We start from the raw sequence: 20,250 nt of genomic DNA on the forward strand, positions 1-20,250 counted from the left end.
ATAATTTATAACTAATTTGGAAAAAAAGTCCAAACAAGTTTTCATTATAGGCATGATATCCATTTTTTCCATGTCACTTTATAGTTATGTTTATGCCACCCGAATATAACATACGTTAAAACATGATGTCTTCAAATAAACCTTCAGTGTTCCTGTTGGATCCTGCAACTAAACCACTCATCATTTTGAGGCACCAATATATGCTAATTGACCCATTATCTCATAACTGATCTAATTTATACTTTATTTCCATATCATCACAAATTTTTTGGCACACTCTAGCCATGTCTACACGTGCACGCTACTTCGAAGTAGCGGCACTAACTTCGAAATAGCACCCGTCACGGCTACACGTGTCGGGCGCTATTTCGAAGTTAACATCGACGTTAGGCAGCGAGACGTCGAAGCCGCTAACCCCATGAGGGGATGGGAATAGCGCCCTACTTTGACGTTCAACGTCGAAGTAGGGACCGTGTAGTCGTTGCGCGTCCCGCAACATCGAAATTGCGGGGTCCTCCATGGCAGCCATCAGCTGAGGGGTTGAGAGACGCTCTCTCCAGCCCCTCAGCTCAATGGTGGCCACGTGGAGCAGCCCCTTAAAGGTCCCCTCCCCCTCCCTTCCTGTGCAGGAAGCTGAGGGAACGTGCAGGCGGCAGCCCAGACATGCGGCCAGCCTGCACATCCCTCAGCCACCCAGAACACGGCCAGAGTAAGGTTAAGGAGCTGCGGCAGGGTTATGCCCGGGCCCGGGATGCGGCCAGCCAATCTGGGGCCACCCCCGTCACTTGCCCCTTTTACAGGGAGCTCAGGGACATCCTGGGCCCCCGGCACACCTCCTCCCCTCCGGCCACCCTTGATACCTCGGCCGACGAGCCCCAGCAGGCCCTGCAGCCGGAGTCCGCCCTGGAGGTAAGCCCCGCACCCCGGGGGCCCCCCTGGAGCCCACCCCCGGGCCATTGCGGCAGGAGGAGGGGGGCTCCTCCTCTGCAGAGTCCGGGCTGCAGATCCTCCTCCTGCCCTCCCGGAGCAGCAGCCAGGCGTCCGCCCCCCGGGGATCTCTGGACCGTGGGAGTGGACCGACAGGTATGTACCCCCCTCTGGTGTACACCCCTGGGGTTGAGGGGCAGGGGTAACAGATATGTGCCCAGGGCCCCCCACATGCCCACATGGCCATGGCCCCAAGGACAGCAGGGCCATGTCCCTCACAGGAGTGCATCAGCCCCTGCCCCCCGCCCCAGCACGACAGTGCCATGCCCCATCCCCGGGTCAGGGGGGAGCAGAACCTCAAGGGTCCCCCGGGAGGAGGGGGTGGGACACCCCGCAGCAGCAGCAGCAGCAGCAGCAGGAGCAGCATGTGATGGAGTCGGGGGAGTGCAAAAGGGAGACTCAGGCTACATATGAGCAACAAGCTGAATAGCTCCCAGGGGCAAAGGATGATCCTGGGGCTGCAGCTGGCAGGTGACACCTCTGCCCTGAACAAAGAGGAGGGAGGAGCTGATCTGGCTTTGAATCAGGGTGGGGGCCGCAGGTAGAGGCTAGGGGAAGGGAGAGCTGGAAGGCAGCCAGCCTGAGGAGGGGGAAAGCTACACCCCAGAGGGGCACCCCTTGGGGTCTTCTCCCCAGGACGGGTTGGAAGGACTGTCTCTGACTGCTGTGCTGTCACTCCGGGGAGAAACTGGGCATCTGTGGCCTAAGAAACCTCTCCTGTCAGACCCTGCTGAGTGAACTGAGAGTCACTCCCGCCAGGGGACGGGGTGCAGTGCAGGGGGACCCCTGAACCCCATCCATCACAGCAGCATCTCCCGGGGACGGGGATGGGGAACCTGCAGCAGAGGGGTGGGGGGACAAGGGCCACGGCTCGGGGCCCACACTAACGCCTGTCTCCACTCTTCTTCCCCCCCGCCTGTGTTCCGTAGCCGCACCATCGGAAGGACCGGAGAGCGCCAGCGAGGCTTCAGTGGTCCCAGAATCCCCTCTGGGGCCATCGCTCCAGGCCAGCCCCTCGGCGGAGGACCAACCGGCCCCACAGCGGGCAAGACGGCGGACCCCACAACACCACACGGTGGTGACGGACCCCCAGCTGCTGGCCATCCATCGCCGGCAGCTGGAGGTCGCAGAGCAGCGTCTGCGGGTGGAGCAATGCCGCCTCCACCTGCAGAAGCGGGCACTGGCCTGGCGCCAAGAGGCCTGGGGGGCCTACATGGAGACATTCAACTGTCTCGTGGACTACCTGGCCCCCCGTGCCGCGCCGGCTGCTGCAGTGCCCGCCCTGCCCGCTCCACCCGCCGCGCCACCCACTGCTCCGCTCATCGCCGCGCCGTCCGCCGTCGCCCCGCCACCCGCCACCGAGGGCTGGACCGCCGAGGGACACCCGGGGCCAGCTGAGACTCGCCGGAGGTATCTTCCGGTCCGCCCGGCGCCCAGCCAGCCCCGGACAGGGCTGTGGCCAAGGCAGGGCTCCCGGCCGCCCACCCCCAGTGCCGGACTATAGTGGCGTGGGGCCCAGGACATGCCCCCCCCCTTGTATATAGTTGGACTTATGTATTTGTGCCCCCCAGTTGCCCAGTCCCCCCCCCATGTAAATAGTTCTCCCTGTCCTTGCAATCCCTGGTTTTCTCTTTTTTGTTACATGTAAATATATGGAAACTTTTTTATTATTCACTCTTATGTTATGGTTTAGTTAGTAGGTCTTGTACATAGTTTTGTCGTTATTAGTTCAAAAACCAGTTAAAAAAAGAAAACCAGTTTCATTTTACCAAGAAGTGCGTGCTTTTATTTGTCCAGGAGAAGTGGGGGGCGGGTGTACTGTTGGGAGCTCCGTGGTGTGGGTGTAGGGGCAGGGAGTGTTGTGGAGGAAGGGGGGGGCGCAGTGGGGGGCCTGGCAGAGTTCACCCCGCGGCCTCCTTGAAGTGGGCCCGCAGGGCCTCCCGGACCCGGGTCCCTTCGGGGTCCACCTGGCGACTGGGGGCAGCGGGTGGCTGCACGTCGCCCCTGCTGGCTTCCACAGCCCAGCCCTGAGAAAAGGCCTCCCCCTTGCTCTCCACCAAATTGTGCAGGGCACAGCAGGCACCCACAATCTGGGGGATGTTGTTGGGGCCTGCATCCAGGTGGGTCAGGAGACATCTCCAGCGCCCTTTGAGGCGGCCAAATGAGCGCTCCACCACCTGGCGTGCGTGGTTCAGGCACTAGTTGAAGCGCTCCTGGCTGGCAGAGAGATGGCCCGTGTACGGGTGCATGAGCCAGGGCCGGAGGGGGTATGCCGCATCTGCGATGACGCAGAGGGGCATGGTGGTGTCCCCCACAGGGATCTCCCGCTGGGGGATGTAGGTCCCCGCCTCCAGCCAGCGGCACAGGCCCAAGTTCCGGAAAACCCGGGCGTCGTGGGTGCTGCCAGGCCAGCCCACATAGACGTCCTGGAAACGGCCCCAGCTGTCCACCAAGGCCTGGAGGACCACTGAGTGGTAGCCCTTGCGGTTGATGTACCGTCCTCCACTGTGTTGCGGGGTGCGGATGGGGATGTGAGTCCCATCCAGAGCCCCGAAGCAATTGGGGAAGCCCAGCGTGGCAAAGCCCGCGATGGTGGCATCTGGGTCCCCCAACCTCACGAGCCTGTGGAGGAGCATTGCGTTGATGGCACGCCTGACCTGCAGGGAAAGCACATGGGAGAGCACCAACGAAGGGTGAGCAGGGTGTGCGTGGCCCTTCCCTGCCCTGCCCTGCCCTGCCCTCCCCTCCCCTCCCCTGCCCTGCCAGGGACCACCTGCCCTCCCCCCCACTTGGGTCCTCTTACCTCCATAAGGACAGCCCCGACGGTGGCCTTGCCGACGCCAAACTGCTGTCCCACGGATCGATAGCTGTCTGGAGCGGCCAGTTTCCAGACAGCGATGCCGACCCATTTCTGCACTGTGAGGGCACGCCGCATGGCAGTGTCCTGGTGCCTGAGTGTGGGGGTGAGCCACTGGCACAGCTCCATAAATGTCTGCCAGCTCATCCTGAAGTTCCTGAGCCAGCGGTCGTCGTCCCACTCCTCAAGCACCAGCCGCTCCCACCAGTCGGTGCTGGTGGGGTAGCTCCACAGGCGGCGGCGTGTGAGGCGGGGCAGGGGGTCGGGGTGCTGCAGGGTTGGGGGTTGAGCTCTGCTGCCCTGGGGGCAGCTCCTCCTCCGGTGTGGCAAGGAGGTGCTCAGCTGCTTCCCGCATGGCATGGATCAGGGCAAGCCCTGCTCCTGCCGGGAGGGCTGGGTGGACCTCTGGCTGCTGCTGCTGCTGCTGCTGCTGGGGGTCCATGACTGCGTCGCCCGAGGTCTGCGTGCCTATGGCTCTTCAGACCGTGTGCTGTGCAGGCTGAGTGTGTCTGGGAGGGGCCCTTTAAGGGAGCAGCTAGGTGTTGCCCCAGAAGCGCTAGTCCGCCCTGTGACCCTGTCTGCAGCTGTGCCTGGCACCCCTATGTCGATGTGTGCTACTTTGGCGTGTAGACGTTCCCTCGCTGTGCCTATTTCGATGTGGTGCTGTGCAACGCCGAAGTTGAACGTCGATGTTGCCAGCCCTGGAGGACGTGTAGACGTTATTCATCGAAATAGCCTATTTCGATGTCGCTACATCGAAATAAGCTACTTCGAAGTAGGCTTCACGTGTAGACGTAGCTTCTATGAGCAGTTTTGCAAGGATGAATACACCTTATCATGTCAAATCCTTTTTAGGACTCAGATTGCTTTCAGGTATTTTTCATTAACCACACATATCCTATATTCCTTCAGGCAGAGAGGTTTGATCTTAGAGCTTACTTCTTGTCCCACACCATGCACCCTCCAGCAAAAATCCTAGTGCTTCTTTTGTTAAATTATTTGATGAACTTTTGTGACATTAAAAAAAGATATTCCAATGGAATTGACAGGCACTATCCTGATGTTAGAACTGTAAAGGGCATGTTTAAACAGCGCCATAATAAAATAATAAATCACAAGTATACTGCCTAGCCACCACAGACTTTGGAATGCTATACAATCTATGCAGCATTGTTTGTTAGGTCTGCCTTCCACATGATATAGAGCAATGGAGAGATCTTGCTCTGATGGCCTTTCTATTAAGTTTTAGGAAAAGGGTGCAGCATAAAAATGTCTTTATACTTGTATCTTAAACCCCTCACAAAAACCTATGTTGCTTTGTAAGGACCTGTAATGGGGTTTTACCAAAATACAAATTCCATTCAACAACTTTATTTGTGGTGCTATTTGGGATTTTAAAATTTTGTGACCAAGTCATTTTAGGATCACGGCCTAAGCCTGCACTGTAAGACCACCAATAGATCAGGAACCCATTATATCAGGGATAGCATCTCCATTTTCAACCACCAAGACATTAGTTTTTGTCTTTAGGGTTATGCACTTTGTAAATCCCAGAACTAGTCATTTTCAGTTCAAGGCATTTGGTCTTAAGTGCCGTAAGTTCTAGATCTATACTTAGATGCCTGCTGGATAAGTGGCCATATTTACAGAAGTGCTAAGAAATCAGTAGAAAATTTTCAATACCTTGCAGGATCAGATCCTAAATCAATGAACCACGTTTATATCCTATGAAGGATAGAAGCAAGGGAACCTGTGGGCTGTTTCTCTGTTCATGGAACTCCAAAAAAATTTACTCTTTACTATATTTACTATTTATTCTACTATTAACCCTATTAACGAAAGCAGAATGATGCCTCAGAACTATTTCCAGATTAAATATTTGATATATCACAGGGCTAAATTCTAAAAACGTAAGCTCTGTACTCAAAGCCACCTTCAGAGAAACCGTCAACTTTCACTGCGATTAGGCATTTTGAACATGAACCATTTTAATCCACACATATATAAGAAATGCAACACAAAGTTAAATGAGTCTAACACTGTTCCAGCACAACTGCAAACATTTATTTACTGGGAACCACCTTTAAAAAATGTTGTATACTTTGGAATTAGTAAAGCACTCTCTGTATTGCATTGTGTCATTATGCAAAATAATAGGCTAATCAACAAGTTGAGAAGACCTATATCCTTGTGACTGGTGTTCATCCCACACCACTCCTAGAAGCATTACATAGGAGAGGTGTGGGCACGATTGATATAATGCTATAAAGGGAGCTACAGTGTACAGGTTTGCAGTCATTGTCTAGGTATAGAGAGAAAGGAGGGAGGAAACCTTGGCAATGGGAGTTCGAGCAGAAGCCCCGGGAAACCTGAACTAGAAGGAACTTTACACAAACTGATGGTGGAGAAGAAAGCCTGCAATGGGCAAGTAGGAAGAGGCTGAAGGAAATGATAGATTTTGCTGCTGATTGTTGGATCCCTAGGAGGGCTGCAATCTGGAGTGGCAGGTGGGTCTGAGTTCACCTACCAGCCACTGGGGAAGTGCTATTGCCTTGAATCAGAAGACTGGGCGAGACTGCCGATAAACAGTTGGTGCAGTGGTTCTGAATCACAAAGGAGCACTATGTCCAGAGAGAGGGCAAGACCAGATGAAAGCTAACCTTTTCTTCACACCCTCGTTTGTAGTGTTTCCTAAAAGTAGATGCTCTCCCAGACTTCTGTGTAACTTGAAAATATGCAGAAGGACATTGTAAGGCCTGAGATAAAAAACATAGAAAGAATCAGCTGTGACTGATTACCTCCTCCCCACCCCCCAAAGATGACATTTATGCAACAAGGATTTGCAATAGGAATGAGATTCCTGAAAAGCGAGCCTACTGCTTACCAGCTTGCATCTTCCTCTGCTCAGAGAGAACAGATATTTCCAAGCTTCAAATCAAAACAGTTTGTCAGCCAAGCTGAATCATGTTATATGCAAATAAGCAAGCTTAGTTTCTTTTACTCTTGCTTATGCCCCCCACTCTGCCATGTTAAAACACTTGGCTTAGTCGTACACTCATCCCTTGCTATAGGAGCACAATTGGTTCCTAAGTTTTTGCTCGTAGGGGAAAACTCATAAGAGGGTCACTAAATTCTGTAACAGTCTCTGATTGGTTCCAAGTGCTCAGAGTGGCAGCAGATAGTGCTGCTTTTGAAAGGCAAGTGAGCCTGGAGTTGTGGGGGGTTAAAGGCTGGGGGCAGTTTAGGGATATAATTGGGAGGGAGGGTTAAAAGATAGGGGCAGGTTGGCTTTGGCGGGGGGTGTTCAAGCTGCTGCAGGCTGGGTCTGTGAGGTTGGCTGGTGGGGGCGGGGGGTTAAGTGTGTGACAGTTTTGGTCTGAGAGGCCAGCGGGGGGTTGAAGTTGCCGCGGTTCAGGCGTGCGGGGGCCAGCGGGGGGTTGAAGTTGCCGCGGTTCAGGCGTGCGGGGGCCGGCGGGGGGTTGAAGTTGCCGCGGTTCAGGCGTGCGGGGGCCGGCGGGGAGTTAGGTTTCCGCAGTTTGGGAATGCGGGGTCGATGATTGGGTGCACAGGCGCCAGCGGGGGGGATTAGGGTTTGGCAGTTCACGTGCGCGGGGGTCAGTGGGGGTTTAAACTGCTGTGGCTCGTGTGCGCGGAGGTGTTAAGTGACTGAGGTTTGGGTGTGTGCGGGCCGGCGGGGGGGGCTTAAGTAGTGGTGGTTTGGGCGTGCAGGAGCCGGCGCGGGGTTTAGGTTTCGGTGGTTCATGTGCACGGCGCTTGCGGGGGATGGGGTTAACTTGCAGTGGTTTGGGTCTGCGGGGCCAGTGGTGGGGGTCAGGCTACGGCGGATTGGAGTCCCAGGGAGGGGCTAAGCCTCGTTTTGGCGAGGGGAGTTAGCTCGTCCAGTGAACAAAAGGTCAGTAAATGTGTCCCTCGTTTAAGTAAGTGAGCACTCGTAAATAAAGTACGTGTTTAACGAGGGATGAGTGTAATTAACAATTGAAGGAGGTCTTGGCAACACTCATGAGCCTTTATCCTTCGTGCTGCAAAGTGACTTAAATTATGATTTATCTTGAAGATAAGCAAGGCCAGAAAGAGTACTGATATTAAATTCTGTTTGGACTATGTTGAGGACTAATGATGGAAAAAATGGTGACATACTGAGGATTACAATAGTTTGCATTCATTTTAAATTGTTCTCTTCAGTGAACATCAGCAAGATCAGAGTAAGAAATGGTCAATCATTCTGTGGCAATAATGGCATGTAAACAAGTAAAATGTGTATGCAGATGCTTTTGTTTTTTAAGTCTAATAAACAAGTGTGTTGTATATGCAGGCTACACAAGCTATATCCTTCTACCCCCCAATATAAAACATTTAGCACCTGTAAGAAGTCCATGGTTCATCTTCATAGGGAAGCTAAAATCCCTTTATAGTTTGAAGACAATGGTTCTTAAGATAAAAATAAGTATAGAGTAGATACATACAGAATCTTAAGTGTTCCTGAACTTATATGATTTTCTTCCAAACATTGTTTGGCTTTGAGAATTGTTAAATTAACTGTTTGCCAAAAATTAATAGCATACCAGAGGGTTCTAGTTAATCCCTTCTTAAATCTATTAGTAAATATTCTGTTTCAGGATGAAGAAATAGAGACACAGGGTAAGACTCAGATGCTTCACAGAGTGAGTATACTGCCTGAAAACTGAACTTCAACATAATGATGAAATTAAAATGCCAGCAACTTAATTTCACAAGAATAACACAGGCTATGGCTACACTATAGTAATCTTTCAAAAGAAGCCCTTCCAGAAGATCTCTTCTGAAAGAACTTCTTTTGAAAGAGGGTGTCCATGCACAAAAAAAACAGATCAAAAGAGTGATCTATTTTGAAAGAGATTGTCCGCTCTGGCCCCCCTCTTTCAAAAGAATGGGCCAGGGATCAAAAAATCAGACACTATGAGGACTGCTCTTTTGAAAGAAGGGCCCTCTGGAGCATCTACACAAGTTTTCTTTTGAAAGAAACTTTCAAAAGGGGAGAGTGGCACTTTACAGACTAACAAAAGTTTTGAGCATGAGCTTTCGTGAGCAAAGACTCGCTTCATGGATGATAAGGTGCCCCAGGACCCTTCGTTGCTGTTACAGATCCAGACTAACACGGCTACCCCTCTGATACTTTCAAAGTGGGAGGGCACTCTTCCTGAAACAGGAGTGGAAGAGCACTTTTGAAAGGAGCCCCACATTTTTTCAATTTACTTTTGAAAGAACATTGTGTGTAGACACGCCACAGGATCTTTCGAAAGAAACCTCTTCTTTTGAAAAATCTTTCAAAAGAACCTGCTAGTCTAGATGCAGCCACGCTGTATTTTTTCATAATTGCTACAGCCAGATCAGAGTCCAAAGAGTGGCTTGACCTGACCACAGCTATGTTTCTGGAGGATGTTGACTTACCAGATTTCCCAGAGGGCCCAGAGTGAGACGCATGCTGATGGAGGTGGAGGTAACAAGCCATCAGGGGGGATGCTCTGCCAGAGCCCATGCCAGTTGTTTCGGCCTGGATCCCCACTGACTGGCTTCTGGTGTTAGCTGCTGTTAGGACCCTGAGAGGGGTGCAGTGGAGTAAAGGGGCCTGCACCCATGTTCCCTTACTCCTGGAGGGCTAAATTTTGCCTCTCCCAACCCCCAGTGCTTTGGTTGTGTCTCTCTCGTCCTCCCCTGTTCCAGGACAAATGACTGCTACTGTTGGAATCCTCAGCCCCACAAAATGGGAGCTAAGTCCTATCAACTGTCACCCTACCCTGCCTCAGGGCCAGGGCTCATATACTGTTTTGTGTCAGCCCAGCCCAGCGGCAAGATGTGAAGACTCATTAACTGCTGCCTTGCCCTGTCCCAGGATCAGGGCTTACATACTGTTTTGCCTTAGCTCAGCTCTGCTGCAAGGTGCTGAGCCTCACTAATTGCAGCCCCATGGCCAGGGCTCATGTACTGTATTGCACTCACTCAGCCCTCTGGCCAAGTGGGGATCCTTACTACTAACTGCTGTACCACCTGCCCAGGGCTGAGGCTTATAAACTGTGTTACTCAGCCCTGATGAACAGCACTGAGCATATGGATCACTGAGAACTTAGTGGGGTGCTGTAACCTTTCCCAGCCCAGAGGGGTGAAACTCAGGCATAATCTGCTACAAAAGCAGGAAACAAGGAAGTGACATAGCTGCACAGTGACTCACATTTCAGTTTGAAAAACAGCTCTACTGCATTTAAAGCCTAATCCAGAATCCGTTAAAGTCAACACCATGACTTCCATTGGCCTTAAATGGGCTTTGGATCAGAATCCTAACTGACTTAATGGTGTTGGGGTTTCTCTTAGTGGACAGATTTTAGATGTTATTTAAATGAAACCCTCACACTGAGGATTTGAACCTCCGAATGCACAGATCCCAGGACCTGAACCAGAACCCTGCTACAATCCCAAAATGGGAGAGTGCCACCCCGGAATGCCTTGGACCCTGCTAAAGCCTCCTGGAGAGAAGTGGCTAGCAGAGACAACAAGACCAGGACAAGGGTTAAGTTGAAACAAAGTAACTAATGATTTTATTTGGTTAGCACAAATTAGAGTTAAAGGTATCTATAAATTTACAATAAACATTGTTTCCTTTGTTGTTCCTTGAGAGATGATTTAAGATTTTATTTTACCGGAAGGCAAAAAGGTAGATTAGGAGAATAAATATAGGTAAGTCTATTTAGGAATGGGGTTTTTAAATCCCTGTTGTTCCCTTTTTAAAGGGAGGGGTGAGGTCGCTAGTCTCACCCCTTACCGGGAGCAGGGTGCTGGCCTGCCCCAAAGAGGTTAGGGCCTAGGAGCCGGTCGGGGCTGTTCCTCTCTTTGGGAGACCCCCCCGCTGCTCCCAACAGGCGTAACAGAGAACACCTGGGAGGCAATTTGCTTTTCCTCAGAGTTCTTTAAGGGGAACAACAATGGAGGCAGGGAGGCTTTGCCTACACCTGCTATATTATATATATGTATATTTATAGAGAGAGGGATTATGTAAAAGGGAAAAGGAGGTCCAACCTTCACCTAATTCTTGAACAACAATTATAATGACTAAGAATTTAATAAATACTAACAATACTAGTTATTGAATAAATATACAAAATTATTGATTAAATGTGCTTTCTTAAATATCTAAAATAAAATCCCAGCCTGGGCTTTTAGGCCCAGCCTCAGGGCTCAGGCCCCCAGGTACTGCCCCTCCCCTGTCGGGGAGGGTACACAGCAGGGGAGCTACCCCTGCTCCCTCACTGAGGGTCCTGGAGTCCCAAGCTGGTTAAAGGAAAATGTATATGAGCACCACATAAAAAATGCGGGCTGGTGGATAAAATTACATGTCCAGTCCGGTGAGTTAGCCTTGTCAAGTAGGTGAGTCGTGTCCGGTACGTGAGTCTTGTCCGGTTTAAGATGGCGGCCTCAGGGTTAGGCGACCAGGCACGCAGTACCCGCCTTGCGGCGGGCCAGTTCTCCACCTGGTCATGTCCCTCTGAGGCTGCTTGCTGCTCCCTCGACGCACAGTGGTGACAAAAGGGTTGGGAGCGTTGGCACCACAGTGGACTGGAGGCGCTTTAGTGACTTAGCTCAGTGGTTTTAAGCTCGGTGATTTGTGATTCAGCTAGATGATCTTGAGCTCTTCACTCCTAGGAGCTAGCCTGAGGGCTGGTGGACGCCGCACGAAGCAGCCAACACCTCTCTGTGCTGGGTTACAGAATCCTGTCTGTCCCGCAAGGGCTGCAGACTGGCCGGAGACTCCTGCTTATGTGCTGGAGTCTCATAAATTATTCATGATTCTATTTACATATTCATGATTCCATTATCGTATTTTCACAGTTTTCAATCAGGTCCTCTTGGGCTTGGAAGGTTCTGGAAACCCAGACTCTTGCCCAATCAGAGGCCTCCATTCAAATTAATGATTATTAATATTCATGAGTTCAGGTTGCCAGGGGAGCTAACTGACAAAAAGTGACCGTTGGTAATGCTGCTAAATGGCAGCCTGTGACACTTTAGAATTTCATGTGTCTGCACTGATTTTTCACAGCCAAAGGCGTGTAATCCCTGGCCCACGGGAATGATTATGTCCAAAGGTGTTAAAAAATCCTGACAAAGGGGTAGCAAAGAATGTTGTGTGTTGTATCTATTCAGATAGACAGCAAGGTGGATGAACTAGAACTCCACCAATTATCTGTTTTCACTTGAGACTAATAAAGAGTAATTTAAGTTTGAATTAACGTTTTCAGTCTATTTAGTTTTCTCTTGAAGCTATGTGAGGCATCCAAACTTTATAGCTGCTGGCTCCTATTCCTAGTGAGTGCATCATGCCAGCACTAGGAGAAGTTTGGCAGGGATTAGGTGTTGTCATGTCTGAGGTTACAGACCATTCGTGTTTACCTGTAAAGCAACTATTAACAAGCCCGGCACACCTAATCATGTTTGTGAGTATCTGTAAGCAGCCCATTAGTTAAAAAAATACAAACTTCTGGTAGATTGTACAGTAAAAGAAACATCAGGATAGGCAAAGCAATGTTGAGGTGATTTGCTCAATCTGTGCAGTGAAGTAAAGCGAAGATGCCCCTGCCCCCTTGACAGGGTGTGATTTAAATAACATCTGAAAAGATCTAGTGATGAAGGATGTTAGAGCAGAAGGATTCCTGAAGAGCATAAAGAGAGAACTGCTTCTCTCCTCTCTTAACCAAGACCTCACTATTTGATGACGGTAATGAAAATCAAAGATTTTCTTAAAAAGTGAACAGCTGGTTGTAGGATTCTGTGCCACTTCTTTTGGTAAGAGCAAAATTCACTGTGATTATTACAGAATTGCTAGACAGAGAGATTCTTCCTTATGAAATGGAATCATTTTATAGTTTCATTTTAACTACAGAAGATCCTGATAGAGAAAAAAAAAACATCAATTACATAAGCCAAGAACTGACTTGGTGAAGCGGGTGAACTCATAATTTTCCTCCTCCACAGTAAGAATTTGTAACATTGAGGCAGATTGAAAGAAGTGCTGGGGTGGGGCATCTTCCAGAGTTAAATGCCAAAAGTATGGACAGGATGGGCTGCTAACATTTCTATTACTGAAATTCTGCATTAAATGTATTATTCATTTTCAGAAAAAAATAGTATTTTAATAATTTGATGTATATAGATGTTCTACTCAGTTTCCCAAACTTAATATTTATTCTGGTTATTTAAAGTTCCATTTCAGCAAAACAAACCCAGATTCTTTTCCTCTATAGCCAATTACTTCTTTACACAGAAGCTCTGAACTGAAATCAATTCATAATGTAGTTAGTGTTTCTCTGCACCAGCTTCCTTCTTTAACATTTTCTTTCATATTGCCATCTTGGATTCCTAACTGGCTATTTTAAGTGCAAAACAGATTCTCTGATAAACACCATAGTATGAATAGCCTATTCAACTTATAGGGGTTTCAAATGAAGACTTGCATCTTTTTTCCTCGCAGTCTGCTATTTTTCTATTTTTAATGAGTATTTTCTATGTGATGATGGCTGCCCTTTGTGGTTTCATAATCTTTGACTGACTACATGAAGAAAACCAAGACATCCGATTTAATAATATTTAGTATTCCCATTGCACAGTTTTTACAATATTTATTGACTCAAAAGATTCTCAGAAGGCTTGAAACAGATGTGTGGCCCTGCACAACATACTGTAAATCTCATAAATAATATTAATCTTGTATGTATTTAACTGAAATACAGCTTTCTTTTCCACAGGAATAATAATTCATGCAATGTGTTTTTAAAAGTTTACGACAGATGGTAGTGGCTCTTTGAAAGCAGTGACAGAAGTCATTAGAAACTTCAGATGATACCCAGTTCCCTAAAACAAAAATCGACAAGCCAGTTGAAGTTGCACTGAAAGCTGCCTCCTTCAAGACAAACAGCAGTACAGAAAGTGCACCCCTTCAGAATTTTACTGCAACAAAACCTAAAAAAAAGCCTTTGCTAATAAGATGTAGATATGGGAGGAACTGTTATCTGCCAGAAATTTCATTACGGGTGAACAAGCCCCTTCAGGATCCATTGGAAAAGCTTAAACCCTGACATCCACTGTTCCAGTGTAAGGACTCAGATGTCTGACCAATGGGAGACAGCAAAATGGAAAGTGAGAAGTTAGCCTAAGACAAACGCTTCTTCCTCTTCCACTTCTCCTCCGCGAAATTTCTGTAAATTCTGTACTGGCACTGATTTCTACATAGCTTCAAGAATTTGGGTAAGAGGAAAGATAGATAAAGACCCAGAATGCTTGTCAGGTTGGATTTCCCAAACTCTCATAATTCTGATTAGTAGTCCTTATTACTGCTGTAATAAAGTTCTTAATTTCCCAAACACTGGGAATTGCAGCCCTGCATACCCCACATGTGCTGAAGAATGTAATCTCAACAAACAAACAAACAAACAAAAGTAATATATACCAATTCACTTTGTATCTATCTTTGGATTAGAGCTATACATACGTCTAAAGGGACAAATCCACAGCCAGTTACATCTGATATCAGGCCCACAGCCTGAATGGGTAACTCTCTCAATGAGCATTTTGAGAAATTTCCGTTTACTGTGATATTAATGAGAGTATAGGCCTCCACAGCAGATTGTAAGCAAAACAAGCTGTTAGCATGACAGCTGTTTGAACAGGAAAAAAAAATCGCAAATGTTTTTATGAATCAAACTGAGTTAGTTAGGCTTCATGTGGCCCTGCAACCATTTATCTGGAGTAGTGAAATGACCATTAGGCATTCGTAAAGCAAATGGCATACTTAAAAGCATGAATGTTTCTCTACCAATTCCCTTCCAGAAGTTTGTTCTTAATCACACTGCATTCATTATACTGTAACTAAAGAGTTCCATCCATCCAAGCAGGAATCAGAAACAGTGTCATGTGATCCAGGTGTTCAGTCACACACACACAAGAGCCGTGAAGAGCCAACATGAATAGTTCATGATCAACTATTCATCAGAGTAATTTGGTAATTGCGTTCAAATCCATTCTTATAAATCAGGAGTGGGGCTTGGAAGCATCACATTCTTTGAAGCTGCAATTATCTTTTTGTCCTGTGTTTGAACAGCACCTAGCAGAATGTCTTGATCTCTGATTGGGGTTCCTGGCTCTTACGATAATTCAAATAATAGCCACAAAAACCACTAACAAGATCTGAAATGAACAGGATGAATTGCCTTAGTCTAAAGCAGTGTTAAACTTAGGCATTTATTCATACTTAGAAACTTAGAAAGTTATAACTGAAAACACGGGTAATGGCAGTGCCACCTCATTCTTACAATGAACCTTATTTGAAAGTATTTGCAAGTAGACAATAGCTTAGGGTTGCGAACTTTTCTGAGTGGGTAGACCAGATGCCATTTGCAGAAAAAGTGAATGGTCCACCAGTCCGGGAGAGTTGGCAGTCCTAGAAGAGTTTACTTCTTTTTCAGTCCAGTTCTCTCCTTCTGCTTGCCTACAACTTCACTAAACTGCATGAAGACTTAGGAACAGACATAGGAAAGGGAAGCAGAAAAAGAAGATGGGCAGAGAAGCAGGATGCCTTCCACTGCACATATACTCTTCACAGATATAATTTATCAGAAGGGTAAAAAGATACATCTGGAGGAATTCAGAGAAATGCAAGAAAAAGATCAGGGCATTGATAGTGTAATAATGAAGACAAAATAAAGGAGTAAAGCTGCACAGCTTGGCTAAGGAGTAGCAAAGGAGCAACATAAATACAAATAGCTGAGAAGGATTAGGTGATATGAACAGGTGCAATAAGATGAAATTGTAGAGGAAAGTTGGATGAAAAATATAGCTGAATATCAGCAAAGCTTTTCCCACCAGAGATGTGTTAGGTTGTCAACTAGTTTCCTAAGGGAACAGATGAAAGATTCACCACTTGGCATATTTAATATCCAACTGGACAGTCTGTTAATAATGTAAGGAGGGAACATACATTTCCAGGGTAATAGATTAATGAGATAATATCTTATTTTGTCACTCATTTCTAATTTCTGAGTTCTTGGATTAACAAATGAAAATAAGTGATGGGATAGATCCATGAACTGAAGTCAAAGTCAGGCACAAAAACAATCTTTTTATAACTATTATGATAGTCTCCTTTTACAGAGTTTACTTTGACTAATTTTGTTGGGAGTACTTCTGTACTTTTTCTTTTTTAACAAACATAAAACTTCCCTACCACAAAGCACAGTTTAAAATCCACTGTACATTGAATTGGTATGCTAGTATCAAACATATTTATGGAAGCCTTAGGTCCAGATCCTGTTAACACAATTATTTTAGCTTTTAAATATAGGACCTACTAGCCCCTGCAAAATCAGTCCTACAGCAACCTATAATGTAAATAGTTTCTGCTTAACATACAATGCCTGTTGATTCCACCTTAATTAACTGTTTCCTAGGTTTGAGAATGCTTATTATGGGATACTGGGAAAGAATTTTACCATTGGCCTATAAAGATTATTAGCTGAAACTTGGTTTCCATTAACAATTCAATAAGCAGAGTCTGTACTATACATAAAATGAGCACATGATTTTTATATAATTTTAAATATAGTTGTCAACTTGTAATATAATAATGCAAAAACTTTATTTCTCTCTAATAAAGAACACAGCCATAACATATTTTTCTCTACAAATCATCATGAAGCAGTAGATTGATGTAATAATATTTATTGTTCATCATCAGATACTGACCTTTAGGCAAAACTGTAGCACTAATAAAGCATATGAAAAAAGACATTTTTTCTAAATTTGGATATACATCTCCTGATAATAGATTGGTGAATTCATGGCTCAGGGAAACCAGAGTGAATTAGGGAACACACATCATCTCTGGTTCAGATTGGTTCAGACAATTAGTAACCAAAGCTGTAAAATAAACCATACCAAAGCTCTTGAATTGATTAATATTCTGACTCTGTTCTCAATTAAGTGGCAGAACTCTCCTTGAGTTTAGTGAAAGCAAGAGCAGGGTCTGGGTAAACAAACAGTAGCCTGAGTTTCTTGCAGACAGGTGTTCACCTTGCTAGAAGTCACCAGTACACTTAGGCTCAGTAATGTATTGCTACTCAAGAAGTGCTTCTGAAGCTAATTAAGTGAATAGGTGCTGATACACAAGTTAGGGTTGCACAATCCATCCCTTTATTAACATGGTGATTGTTCTAGTCTCATCCACAAAGGTGACCTTGCTGCATCAGGAACTTGAAATTGTTGCTCAGGGGTGAGAAAAGTTTGCAGTCTTTGCCTGCTCTGTAGACAAAGGATCTCCTGCTTCACAGTCATTTCAAATGAGCCAATTTTGAAATTAAATAAAATATTAAGAAGTTAAAATCCTTGTTTAATATCTAGTTCATGGGATTTTTTAGGTGTTTTAGGGTACAATTTTTTTAAATGCATGAGTTAAAAATGTTTGACTCTTGGCCATATAACTCATATCACAATCTGTCATATTATCCTCCAAGTTCTGATTAGCGACCACTAGTCTTCTTTGTAAACTGAGTGCTTGGGTGGTCACCAAGGGGAGATTCAAGCCTCCCCCCACCAGCTGATATGCAGTATGCCCATGGCTACCCCGAACCACAGCATGTGTTTGTATTGGTGGTGCATACCTGCATATGCCTTGGTGCACATAACAAAATTTATTCTGCACATGCAATGGTAACATTAGCCACTCACATTCACAGTCACAAACAGGAGGAATGTAAATAGCAAATTCAGTTCCATTAACTAGGGTCTGTTATAAATTTGTCTCTACTCAGATTTTTATGGCTAGTACCTACTGTAACTACCCATATGGACTATGTTGCCTATCTCAAAATGGTGACTTACTCCAAAATAAAGTTTGGCTTTGTAAATATGACTTTTTATAATTTCTAGTGATTGCTTGTCACCCAGAGCAACAGCCATCTGCCATCTATCATTATGAACTCCCTGAAAATGAAAGCAACATGCATTGAAATGCACATCGATTCTAATCAGCAGAAGAAAATTGTCCCAGTGAATGAGAGTGGAAATATTCAATACCTACAGAACCATCCTGGGGAACTTGCCAAAAACAGCAACTAATCAAGGGCACTGTATCAGTACAACAGTAGAACTATTTATTTCATTCATGGTGCCTTTTTCCACTCCCACCATCCCATCACCACCAAGTAATAGCCATGATACTCATGCCATTTCTAATTACACCTAACAAGAAATAGACACTAAAATAGATTGCATGCAGGAGGCAGGGAGACCATAAGCAGGATAAAGTCAACACTTCTCAATAGTTACTACTGTATTTTGAAAGCCATATGTCAAAAAATGAGGTCCCCTGTGTAAAACTAGGATCAATTAATTTCATTCATTGATGCTAATCACTGGTTCAATTACAAAATAGCTCTTTAAAACTCTCTTCTACTAAAAAGTATTCCAGTGGTCTATAAAAGCTTCTAGTAGTGCTCAAACAAGACATTCAGACCAATTATCCTGTTCAGCTTTTTCTTTTTTTCTCTCCTAATTGGTAATTCAACTTGCTATGTAAAAGACAATTAAATCCTACTTCAATTAAATTATGCTAGTTTAGATTCTGTCAAATGTGTACTAGTAGTCTGATGCTGATAATTTTTAAATGGCTATTAGTTTCAGACTGATGAAGCATACTAGTCTGTTTTATATAACTATAGTAATTTTCTCTACTATGTTTCTGTCTTTCTCCCCTTCACCTCCCCATCCTTGTTAGGTTAGCAAAGCACAGTTGCTTGATTTAATTTTTTGTACAAGAGGTAATATAAAAACATGTCCTGTGACAGATTATGGGTATATGATGCACACTCTGTCCTTTTAACTTCTGCAACAACAATCTGCTGCATATGTTCTAGTTATATCATCTCTGAGAGTACTGCTGCAGAGAAATACAGTTGCATGGAAATGAACAAATATTTATGTACAAAAGGCTTAAACTGAATCAGAGAAACCTGGGAACAATTTTAACCTATGCAACTCTATTTCTCAGGTACAAATGAGAGCATAATTTGGCTCATAGGAGTTTATTCAAAGTTAAAGTAGGGGTTCAAACTTCAGGGAAAGTGCAACTGAAAGAAAAGTCAGGAGTGTTGTACACACACACATACACACACACACACCTATTTCATAGCAGAATAACATTTTTCTTTGGGCAATTCAGTCAAAGTGGAAGCAGACATATACTGGCAGTTAGTCATTTTAATTATAGTGCGATGACATGTGCTAGTTCAGAAGATGATTCATCAGGCTTCACAGGAGTTCTGGCCCCCCTGCTCCCACAATGTATACATAAGTCCACTCCACAACAAAACGTATAAAACAGGCATTTAGATGCTTAGGACTTTCCTGGTGGAAGACAGCATATCATAAACTATTCAGTGATACCATATTTTATGCACTGCTTTTCATCCTTGCTAAGAAAACAATCTTCACAGAACATGGAGAATAATGACAGATAATTAGCTAGCTTAAATCAGTCCCATGTATAAAAGGATACTGTAGTAGCCAGGATGAATCAGTAGAAATGCTTTAAAATAAATCTTACTCTCTACAAATAACACTCTTTTTTTTTAAACACAGGAAAAATCATTCATATATTCCTGAATAAGAATATTTCATTTTATCATTGGTCCAAATTAAAAAAAAATCTAGGTGACATACGGACCTACCTTTATGTGACAAACGTAACCTTGGCTGCCTTGTGTCTGTTGCATGGCATGCAGTCTGTAACTCTAGTAACAAGCCATATAGTGCCAGGATTAAAAGGTCCTTTGTAGATGCCATGCTGCCCAAGATCAAATTCTTGTGCTTATTCACTTAGTTTTTAAAAGCTTCAGGTTCCACTTTTGACTTTTCCAATGCAGGTCTCTCTTTTGCTGTTTAGCTTGTGGGGAATCTCTGTGAGAAATTCAGTTCTCAGAGCAGGACACAGCCCCACATTGTCATTTGTCAGGCTGTGCAAATGTCATGTAAAAATATTCTCTCCCTGCGACAACTGTTTATAAACTAAGACATTCCAAGACGTTACTCTGCAGCGTTGTTTCTTGAGATCTCTTCAGTAACTCTGCCAGTGGATTCAGGAAGAAGCAATATTTTCAGTCCCTCCTGCTTTGCAATTCGTTGTGGGTGGGGGTAAGCCCTCCCCTTTGGTGCTCTTCAGAACTCAGTCCCTTGCTCCGACTTGCCAAACAGCAAGTTTTAATTCACCTTTCACCTTTGCTAATTAAAAACAAGAAGTGCCATTCCCTCCTGGAGTCGCAGGATCCACCCAGCAGGGATGCCAGCCTGTCAGCATGCTGTATTTACTGGGAAAG

General features: G+C 45.6%; 1 protein-coding gene across 1 annotated transcript in view; it reads right to left on the bottom strand.

Moving 5' to 3' along the window:
• SEMA3E (semaphorin 3E) overlaps positions 1 to 19,726 on the bottom strand; it is a 231,443-nt gene extending 211,717 nt beyond the window's left edge. Inside the window, exon 1 of the mRNA XM_074984168.1 lies at positions 19,606 to 19,726. Within this exon, the coding sequence (XP_074840269.1) occupies positions 19,606 to 19,720 (115 nt within the window). The 5' untranslated portion in view covers positions 19,721 to 19,726. The remainder of the gene's footprint in view (positions 1 to 19,605) is intronic.
• Positions 19,727 to 20,250: the final 524 nt, after the last annotated feature.

Source organism: Carettochelys insculpta, chromosome 1 (assembly GCF_033958435.1).
Source record: "Carettochelys insculpta isolate YL-2023 chromosome 1, ASM3395843v1, whole genome shotgun sequence".
Taxonomy (NCBI): domain Eukaryota; kingdom Metazoa; phylum Chordata; order Testudines; family Carettochelyidae; genus Carettochelys; species Carettochelys insculpta.